Source organism: Drosophila pseudoobscura, chromosome X, assembly GCF_009870125.1.
Source record: "Drosophila pseudoobscura strain MV-25-SWS-2005 chromosome X, UCI_Dpse_MV25, whole genome shotgun sequence".
Taxonomy (NCBI): domain Eukaryota; kingdom Metazoa; phylum Arthropoda; class Insecta; order Diptera; family Drosophilidae; genus Drosophila; species Drosophila pseudoobscura.
The window spans coordinates 59,814,208-59,824,130 of NC_046683.1; the positions used below are offsets into that span (position 1 = coordinate 59,814,208).

Genomic DNA, 9,923 nt, shown 5'->3' on the forward strand with positions numbered 1-9,923 from the left:
TGTCAGGGGCAGACGCATGCGCTGCCACCGAAACGAACAGCAACAGGCGGTTACGGTCGCACATTACGGTCGTCTGTGGCTTTGGCTGTGGCCCACCGAAGTGGCCACCGAAGTTGCCTTCAGGTCGCTTCGAAACTGTGCTGGCATTGCCAATACCACTAATTACTGCCAAGAATTAGCTCTCGAATGGATTTGTGAACGCGTTTAATTATCATCAAGAGTGCTCTGCAGGAGGTCCGATGAATCTGCGATGAGTCAGCCGCAGGTCTTGTGCTGGCGCCGGTGAGTCGGCGGGTTTGTGTGCTCCACTTGTGGAAATGATAAGGATAGGGAGTCGATGCAGTGGCCTGTAATGGTTCAAAGTCATCCCGATTAAAGGATATTCAGGGGGTAGGGGGTAGCGTAACATCAAACTATTAAGAGACTAATCCGTTGCTTTAAGGTCAAAGGTTCCTCATTAATAATCAAAGAGTCGAGCTCTATTTGTCATTTTAGAGAAATAGTCTCACCCAAATATGAAAAATAATAATAATCACCCGAATAAGGACAAAGACAATAAAGATGGCAAAAAATCAAATAGGAGCGAAGCATCCATTAAAAGTTCGCCGTAAGCCATAACATCATTTAGAAATAAGTCCCAATCCATACAAATCGCATTCAAATAGATCAAGAAGCACTGCGGATAAAGGCCTACAGGCTGGTGGAACGTTGGAAGAACTTCGAGTGAAATATAACGAAAATATCAGTGGGAATCTTAGTTCTCATTCTAGTGGTTCAAGGTCGGGTATCTTATCGGCACGAAGCTCAATATATGTGGATCTCGGACAATTCCTTGACTTCGACGATCTGCTGCCGATGATTGGGGAGTTTGGACTGTTTCAGAAGCTTCTTTTCCTGTTCATGATACCCTTCACCTTCATAGCTGCCTTTGTGTATTTGGGTCAGATATTCATGACGCTGGCACCGCATAATTTTTACTGTCTTGTGCCTGAGCTGTCGGTTGTAACGGACGAGGCAGAACGCAAGGAGCTCTCAATACCCCGGGAGGAGGATGGCTCCTTCAGCCACTGTTTGATGTACGATGCCAACTACACGGCCATCCACTTCGCGTTCAACCGCAGCATATTTCTGAATTCGACATGGCCAACGATTCCCTGCAAAAATGGCTATGTCTTCGATACGGTGGAAATGCCCTTCCGCACAGCCACCATGGAGTTTGGGTGGGTCTGCGATAGCCAATACTATGCCACCATTGCCCAGATGATCTTCTTTTTGGGATCGATTCTGGGTGGTCTGGGCTACGGACGCTTTGCCGATCTGTGTGGCCGCCTATCGGCTTTGGTTAGCAGCTGTTTCCTCGCCCTGATCGGAAGTCTCTTCACCTCGATTACCACAAACTTTGCGGGCTTTGCTGCTACGCGATTACTCGTGGGTGCCTCCTACGATACTTGTTTCACCATGATCTACATACTCGGTAAGCAGAGTTCACAGCAATTCTTAGGTGCATTCTAACCTCCGTTCAATTACCAGTCCTCGAGTATGTGGGTCCGAAGTATCGCACCTTTGTGGCCAACATGTCCCTGGCCATCTTCTACGCACCCTTCACCATGCTGATGCCCTGGCTGGCCCTGGGCTTCTCATATTGGCGAGTATTTTCGGCCATGTGTGCCATTCCTATTTGCCTGTCGCTGCTCTCCTTCTGGCTATTGCCCGAATCAGCGCGGTGGCTGGTGTCGGTCGGTCAGATCGACAATGCCGTGGACCTGTTGAAGCGGGTGGCACGTAGGAATAACAAGTCGGTGCCTCCCGTCGTCTTTGAGCACTTCAAGTTCAGTTGCCAGCAGTTCTACAAGGAAGAGTTGCAGGGCCGAAGTTTCACCATTTGCTCGATCTTCAAGAAGGGGCGCATGGCTCGCTATATGGTCCTTATGATCTTGATTTGGATGGCCATATCGCTGGTCTACGACGGACATGTGCGGGCTGCCAGTGTCCTGGACAGTCACAATGTCTTTGTTTTCTTCACCATTGCTTGCGCCACCGAGTTGCCGGGTAACATTCTGGTGATCCTCACTCTGGATCGCTTCGGACGTCGTTGGTGCGCCTTTGTCTTTACGTTCTTGAGCGGAATCTTCAGCCTCGTAGCTGCCTGTATGAGCAAACCGAAGCATATGCTGGGAGCAGCGTTGGCTGGACGCTTCTTCGCCAACATCTGCTACAACATCGGACTCCAGTGGGCGGCCGAGGTGCTGCCGACGGTGGTGCGAGCACAGGGCGTGTCCTTTATTCATACGATGGGCTATGTGTCTATGCTAATGTCGCCACCGGTCGTCTTTCTCTCCCAAGTTTCCTCCTCCCTCATGCTGATCATTCTGGGCGTCCTTGGACTGCTGGGCGGAATCCTCGCACTCTTTCTACCTGAGACCCTCAACCATGATCTCCCCCAGACGCTCAGCGACGGCGCCGAGTTCGGAAGGGAGCAGCGTATCTGGCATGGGCCCTGCTGTGGTCCAGGCTCGAAGCGGGTCAAAAGACCCCAACGCCTATGGCATCAGGGCTCCAGCCTGCGGACGATTTCGCGTGATGAGTTCCGTTCCACCAAAATGCATCGAGTGGCGAGGATAGCCCCGCGAAAGACACATATTTCCAGCCAAGACACGCTAGACACAGAGAAAACGATCCAAACGTACACATTTGAACATGCTAAAAACTGAAGTCCGAACGTTGGGATGCCCTGGAAGAATACTTAGGGTTCTTGGGGTAATCGCAATTGAATAAAAACATCTATTGGTTATTTCTTGTCCGTTTATTGTTCAATGAATCTGTGTTGCTCTGGGTTGGAAATTCAAATTCTGATTCTGATTCGAATTCGTATTTTGCATTTCTTCAGTTAAATAAACGCAACTCGTCTGGCATGACCAATGCATCGGTTCCAAGTTAAAGTATTGTGAAATGTTCGCCCCTACCCAGGCATTCGTTGAGGCACAGTCAGTTGCGATTGTGGCTCATACGTAGCAGACCCTCGCTTCGATGCTAGCTTGGATTGTGACGGGTGTGTGCCTGTTCTATTTACTCGTCAATTTCCTGCTGCTGCATTGGGCAGGTGTGAAGCCTTTGGCCCGGTTCATTAACGATGAGAATCACTTGAATGCCACGCTGGCAAGACTACTAAAGCCGCGCTGGCCCGGCAGCTTGGGACACTCGCAGGTGCGCGATTTTCTGTTGCAGGAGCTACTGGATCTGGGATTCCACACGGACCGAGACGAGTTTGTCGATGGCGTGGCCTTTACCAACGTGATGGGCACTATCAACCCGGAGGCACCGAATTTCCTGCTGCTCTGCTGTCACTACGATACGGTGAACTTGACCGATGTAGAGGGTTACTTGGGAGCCACCGATGGGGCCGTATCTTGTGCGATTCTCCTAAACATGGCCAAGACTCTGGGCCCCTATTTGAGGGAGGAGCTGCGCAAGCGATTAGATATTGGTTTGGCGGTATGTTTAGTGACTCCATGATATCTTATTTGGTATTTTGAAGATTAATGTTCCTTAAAGCTGGTATTTTTTGATGGCCATGAGCCAATGCCGACAGATCGCAAAGATTCTAGTGCCCTGCGAGGATCAAAGCGATTTGTCCGAATGGAGACTCTGCCTTTGGAGAGCATTGTAAGTTGTTTAAACCGGAATCGACAGGAGGTAAACGAGAAGATCTTCCTATTCCCCTTAGGAATTGGCTATTGCCTTGAACTTCATTGGTGCTCCTGCCCAGGCATACATGAGTCACTACGATAACACTTATATGCTTCACAATCGCCTGGCGGAGATTGAACTGGATTTGCGGGGATCGAGACAGCTGGCCCCGTGCCATTTGTTATTCCAAAAATTAAAGGACCACGACACTGATCTGCCCGACGATCACTATCCATTTCTCGATGAAGGTAACTTGGTCTATTAATTGATTATCGAATGCATAGAATCTTCCTGTGTCTGGCCAGGTGTCCCAGTGATTCATCTGGCTCCCTACAGATACCCCCAAGTATGGCATACTGCCGCGGACAATGCGGCGCATTTGCACTGGCCAACTGTTCTCAATATGAACTCAATAATTCGCCAATTTGTGCACGAATACTTGGAGAATCATGATGATGATACCACGTACCGTCTGGATAGTTAAGTGTTGAGTGTTTGGCTTCTGTATAGTAATAAACCGCATCTAAATTGATCTGATTAATTCAAACAATTTTATTGATCTCTATTTAACGTTAATCAAGGTCATATGGCGGAGTGGGTTCGCGTACTAGCTAAAAGCTGCCCAGCTCAAAAGCTCCTCTTCTCTCCCACCATTCATTCTCTCTCATCAACCAAGGCCCCAAGCTTTCGTTATAGTTTGCCCGCCAAAGAGACAAAAACATAATCGAAAAGCCACAGCAAAATCATAAAGCGGTAAAGATTGTTTTTCTGGCGTCGGTCCAAGTCACTGCGACGCCAACCTCCAAAGCGCCAACAAGCGCCAACCTCCAAAGCTGTAGATTTCCGACCTCCAAAGCTTACAGATGTGGAAGATGGAGCTCGTTCCCAAGTCGCTGCCTTTGATCTGGGGCTTGTTCTGCCTCTGCCTGCTCTCCACGGACTCCGCACACGCACAGCAGCAGCAGCAGCAAGCTCGAGCCCAGGCCCAAGCGGGCGGAAATGTAAGAGAGCATTGTGACTCATTTGGGAAATCACAGTTGGTTGGTAATTACCAATTTTGAATTCCAGATTGCATCGCCGTGGAGCGACGATGAGGCGCACTCCAACCGAACTCTCGACTCGATTTTGGTGCCACGCGTCGTTGGTAGCCGTGGGCATCAACAGGTGCGTGACTACCTGGTGCAGTCACTCAATGGCCTTGGCTTCCAAACGGAAGTCGATGAGTTCAAGCAGCGTGTGCCAGTGTTAGGCGAGCTAACGTTCGGCAATGTCGTGGGCACCATCAATCCACGGGCTCAGAACTTCTTGGCCCTGGCTTGCCACTACGACAGCAAGTACTTCCCCAATGATCCCGGATTTGTGGGCGCCACAGACTCGGCTGTGCCCTGTGCTATTTTGCTGAACACAGCCAAGACCCTGAGCAGTTATCTAACAAAAGAGTTTCGCAATCGTAGCGATGTTGGGCTTATGGTAAGTTTGGAAGTGAAAGCCGCACACATTTACTAATGGGAGGTTTTTCTCTGCAGCTCATCTTCTTTGATGGTGAGGAGGCTTTCAAGGAATGGACAAACGCTGACTCAGTCTATGGATCCAAGCATCTGGCTTCTAAATTGGCCCGTACACCCAGCGGAGTACAAGCTGGTGGCCAAGCACAGCTGGCGTCGCGTAATATCGATCGTATTGAAGTGCTTGTGCTGCTAGACCTAATTGGTGCACGTAATCCCAAGTTCTCAAGCTTCTATGAGAACACCCATGGTCTGCACTCCAGTCTAGTGCAGATTGAGAAGTCCCTGCGCGCTGCTGGTCGCCTGGAGGGCAATAATAACATGTTTTTAAATCGTCTTTCCGGGGGCTTTGTTGATGATGATCATCGTCCGTTTTTGGAGGAGAGTAAGTTGGCTTTTTTTGTAGATAATCATATAATTCTGATATGTATTTTCCTGCAGATGTGCCCATACTGCATTTGGTGGCCACTCCTTTCCCAGACACTTGGCATACACCTCGAGATAACGCTGCCAATCTCCATTGGCCATCCATACGGAATTTCAATCGCGTTTTCCGCAACTTTGTGTACGAATATTTGGTTAGACACACAGCCCCCATCAACTTGCGTTTTTATCGAACATAGATTATGGTATGTCTTATTGTCTATCATTTATTATTCATAAGTGTATTATGCTGTTTTCTGTTATTAAAAATGTCCTGAGGCCTTTGATTATCCTTCAGCGACGTTTGCGCCCAGCCTGGGCCTTTTTGCCGGGTGCACGCTGGCCGTGGTTGCCCTTCGGCTTCTTGCCCACTGCCTTGCGACTGCCTTTGCCCTTTGGCTTGGCCTTTCTGGCAGGTGCGCCCTCAGCTTCGCGCCTGTTGAAAGAGTGGTTAAGGTTACTTAAGGTTTGTCATAATCGAGGCAACAACTTACGCCAAGCGATCTTCTTCCTTCTGCATCGATATCGCCTTGTCCACGTTCAGCTTGGGCTTTTTGTGCAGCACACTCTTGATGAGATCCAAATTGGCCTCCCTTTCGTTGTTTGTGATATGAGATGCCTTGCGCTTGCCACCCGGTATCAGTTCCTTTACGCCCAGACCACGTGCCTCCTTCTCCTTGGGAAGCTTGTTTTGGAATTTGCCGACGGAAGCCGTAGAAGATTTGGCTACGGTAACCGCTGTAAGCAGCTGACTGGATGAGGCTGCCTCTGGTCCCAGATAACCACTGCGCGGCATATCGACCTTCCTGGCCCTCACAATATTCTTCATTCGCTGGATTTCGTTCTTGGCCACCTTTTCGTTGCGCAAATCGATCTTCTTCTGGAACATGTCTGTGTTGGGATCAGCATTTTGCGGCACCTCCAGTACCCAGTCCTTGCTCTTCTCAGCTTCGGCATGCTTGAAGCCGTATGTGGGCACCCATTTCTGTGAATGAGCAAAAATTAGCATGTGTCCCCGATGGGGTTGTTGAAGTAACTTACATCCAGTGTATCATCGTAGGTTTTCTTGTCCCTCTTCTTCTTGGTGATGCCCTTCTCCTTGGCAAACTGCTCCCATTTGGTAAGCGGACGCGGGCCAGGTACTTTACGGAGACGCGGCAGGACTGTTGTTGGTTCCGGCAGCTTGGCTACAATGCTTTCATCCACACGCTCTGTGGGCAACTCCCAAATGGCATTGAGCAGCAGCTGGGTGTTGTCTCGGGTGAGGGCAGTCAAGTACTCCTCTCTGTTGTCCCTGTGAGCAGTGAATATTACATGTACTACAATTGATTTATGAAAAACAAAGAAGCACATTCTTACCTGAGTTCCCGGTCATCAAAGTCATTGGGATCTGTAATCAGTAGTGTTCCCACATCCAGGCGGCATTCCAGGTGCTTATCTACAGTAATTGGCTTGTATTTTTCCAATTCCTTTTGGTGTTTGGCTAAAACTTCCTTGACAACATCCATTTTGAAGAGAACAACAGCAATTCTTTTTATACACGTGCGTTCATTTATTTGTCGATACAACTTTATCGAAGTATTCCGATGAAAAAAACGAACTTAGCCCATTGAGCCCCCCTTTATTTAAATAGGTGAACACTTTGAGCTAAACCGCGGAAAATAATACTGTTCGTAAGTTCTCCTTGTAGATCCATCATTACTACTTACTTTAAAATTTAATTAACATGTTATCTCTCACCGGAATTGCGCTAAAATTCTTCAGGTTTCATTTTTGCCCACTGGTCAACAATGGGTTAATTTTTCGGTTTCCCTGAGAGGACATCATAATCTTAGATATTGATATTCGGTTGAATATTAGCAGCTTGCTAGAACCCTCAGCCCTGAACACATAATCTTATCTGATTAATGAATCAAGATTTGCTAATTAAAAAAACAAAAACAGTTTATGGAGGTTTCTATGCATCGACTGAAACCGGGATGATATTCATTTGAAAACGATAGAAACCTCTAGCCGATTAATACTGGAAAGGCCACGATACATACTGGAAAAGAAAAGATGGTATATTCTGGATACGAGCGCAAACCATACAGTATATATGTAAATGTGTCAGTTCATACACCGAATATGTCGCAAACGAAGTTTCTGTATTACATCCCAAAACCACATCAAAACCACACACAATTCGTTCTTAGAAAAATATTCGATGTCAAAAAATACCGAAAGTATTTAAAATATCGTAAATGGCTGGTTGGTTACAAAAAGGGAGTTATTGCGCGCCAAATATTTTTATTTAAAAAGTGTATTTGCATGGGAACTATAATTTCCTTTTCTGAAACCAAAATTTCTGTGCCCAACGAGTCTCCGCTTCTTCTATAGTCTGCGGCAGGGCAACGTTGGTAGTTTCTGGCAAAAATAAGACCAAAACAGCTGCAACCACCGCCAGCCCTGCTAGTATTTTCATGGGCAGCGATGCGGAATAGTCATCCGAGTAAACCACGAATGGAGAACATACTGCTCCAGCGGCTCCCATAACATGCACGAGGGACAGTCCTTGACCCCGCACGACAGTCGGAAGTATCTCCGCCGCCCACTGCTCCCCCACATTATATGCAATCGTAACCATTAGTCGACCAAAAATAGCCGCTATAGCAATATCCCATTTCCTGCTGAACAGACCAGCCAACAAGCTTCCGAGTGCGCAGAGCATTAAGACCGTAAATAGCATGATCTTCCGCCCCGTGCGATCCATTAGGACCAGTGGAACTAATCCTCCCGGTAGCTCGGTCAGGTTTGCTAGCGAGAAAGTGATGAATATATCCGTTCCCACATTGGTGATAACCCTCACATGAGCATCGTACACCAGTGCTATAATCATCCAATTTACGATCAGTATCAGTAAAATTCGACACATTCGGCAGCTTTTAAAAATATCCAGAAGAGTGTACTTTTTAGCGGATTGTTCCTCGAGGTAGGCTTTTTCGCTGCACTGCTGAAAGGCGACCATTACATCGTCGGGAACTGTTTTCCCATTGATCTTGGCCACTTTTCTTATAATTTTAAACCCCCTCTTAACTTTCCCCACGGATAGGAGCCACCTGAGTAAAGGATGATTCAGAAATGCATGAAAATTCAGAGGAAAAACATACCTAGGTGATTCGGGAATTATCAGACATATCACGATCAATATAATTATGGGCACTGAGGTGACCACAGCGAATGTCCTCCAATTGTTGCAGGCATAGGCTATCCAGGGGAGTCCACATGCCCCTATAGTATAGAAAGTGGCCAGCGAAAGGTTGGCGGTCAGCGAACGATATTGTGGGCCCACAGTCTCCATCACTAGGGTGAAATATCAGTAGAACTATACTGCCAAAACTTAAAAGTGAACCCACATAGTATATAAAAGGCAGTGAAGCAAGTATCGTATGACCAACCCTGCAGGACACTGGCCGCGGCAAAGGTGTAAAAGTTCGTGCAGACAGCACTCAGAAGACCGCCTACTAAGGCACATACATTGGCAATAAACAAAGCGGGAATGCGGCCCCAATGATCTGCAACGTATCCGAGGGTCAGACAGCCCAACATTGACCCCACAAAGCTGGCAGCGATCGAAAATGTAGCTAGGTTATCCTTTTGGCAAACCCAATGGTACTGCGTGGAAATGGTCTCGTATGGAACCTGACCCTTGTCATACATCCAACCGTCTCGGCAATTTATCTGAGGCCAACTTTCATTTGGAGTTGTTTCAGTGGACGCAAGCTTATAATCGACATCGTACATTGAACACCTGTCAAAAACACCGTGCTTGTCTTTTGGGATTCCAAGTTCGATTTGCTTTGCTTTTGGAAAAGACTCTAGCTCTTCTATGCGGCACCAATGGTCATGGGGCACAAGTAATATGAAAATTTGCGCCAAGTAAATGAGAGCGAACATAAAGGCAAATGGCATCATGTACAGAAGAAGGCGTTTCTGATAAGCTCCAAATTCCCCGATGTATGGTAAGAACTCATTGAAGTCCATGCATTTGTCAGACATTTTGAAGACGATTTGCTTAAGGCGCTGACTTGGCATCGATAATTTTGATTGTATTGAAAAAGCAACACTGATATTTCGAGCCTACAGACAGACCAGTGCTGAAAGCTAAACAAGCGAACAAAACAAAAATGGCTAAGACCGAAATTAGAGAGGCTAAAAATTAGAATACCCACAAAAGCATTAACAAAATTCTGTAGCTTAGAGTTTATATTTAAATTACCGATAAATTAAGAACATCGTCGACTTCCTATCCCATCCTCCCCTTATGAT

At 47.2% G+C, this 9,923-nt stretch overlaps 5 protein-coding genes across 5 annotated transcripts; 3 read left to right on the forward strand and 2 right to left on the reverse strand.

The window, feature by feature from the left end:
- Nucleotides 1–476: 476 nt before the first annotated feature.
- On the forward strand, nucleotides 477–2,788 carry LOC4811971 (organic cation transporter protein). Its single transcript, XM_001352664.4, has 3 exons — nucleotides 477–607; nucleotides 666–1,474; nucleotides 1,531–2,788. Exons 1-3 carry the CDS (start codon nucleotides 516–518, stop codon nucleotides 2,709–2,711), a joined length of 2,082 nt encoding a protein of 693 aa, XP_001352700.3. The 5' UTR covers nucleotides 477–515; the 3' UTR covers nucleotides 2,712–2,788.
- Nucleotides 2,789–2,986: 198 nt separating this feature from the next.
- Nucleotides 2,987–4,237, forward strand: LOC4812199 (glutaminyl-peptide cyclotransferase-like protein). The gene is made up of 4 exons (XM_001352665.4): nucleotides 2,987–3,492; nucleotides 3,553–3,663; nucleotides 3,725–3,935; nucleotides 3,993–4,237. The coding sequence occupies exons 1-4, from the start codon at nucleotides 3,028–3,030 to the stop codon at nucleotides 4,169–4,171; spliced, it is 966 nt and encodes a 321-aa protein (XP_001352701.3). The 5' UTR covers nucleotides 2,987–3,027; the 3' UTR covers nucleotides 4,172–4,237.
- Nucleotides 4,238–4,434: 197 nt separating this feature from the next.
- LOC4812200 (glutaminyl-peptide cyclotransferase-like) lies at nucleotides 4,435–5,912 on the forward strand. Its single transcript, XM_001352666.3, has 4 exons — nucleotides 4,435–4,688; nucleotides 4,756–5,157; nucleotides 5,214–5,577; nucleotides 5,634–5,912. The coding sequence occupies exons 1-4, from the start codon at nucleotides 4,551–4,553 to the stop codon at nucleotides 5,813–5,815; spliced, it is 1,086 nt and encodes a 361-aa protein (XP_001352702.3). The 5' UTR covers nucleotides 4,435–4,550; the 3' UTR covers nucleotides 5,816–5,912.
- Nucleotides 5,817–7,206, reverse strand: LOC4811951 (ribosome biogenesis regulatory protein homolog). The gene is made up of 4 exons (XM_001352667.4): nucleotides 6,975–7,206; nucleotides 6,657–6,909; nucleotides 6,110–6,600; nucleotides 5,817–6,051 (listed from the first exon to the last, which is right to left on the reverse strand). Exons 1-4 carry the CDS (start codon nucleotides 7,121–7,123, stop codon nucleotides 5,910–5,912), a joined length of 1,035 nt encoding a protein of 344 aa, XP_001352703.2. The 5' UTR covers nucleotides 7,124–7,206; the 3' UTR covers nucleotides 5,817–5,909.
- Nucleotides 7,207–7,890: 684 nt separating this feature from the next.
- Nucleotides 7,891–9,731, reverse strand: LOC4812574 (carcinine transporter). The gene is made up of 3 exons (XM_033382357.1): nucleotides 9,011–9,731; nucleotides 8,765–8,957; nucleotides 7,891–8,713 (listed from the first exon to the last, which is right to left on the reverse strand). Exons 1-3 carry the CDS (start codon nucleotides 9,687–9,689, stop codon nucleotides 7,933–7,935), a joined length of 1,653 nt encoding a protein of 550 aa, XP_033238248.1. The 5' UTR covers nucleotides 9,690–9,731; the 3' UTR covers nucleotides 7,891–7,932.
- Between the last annotated feature and the right edge of the window lie 192 nt (nucleotides 9,732–9,923).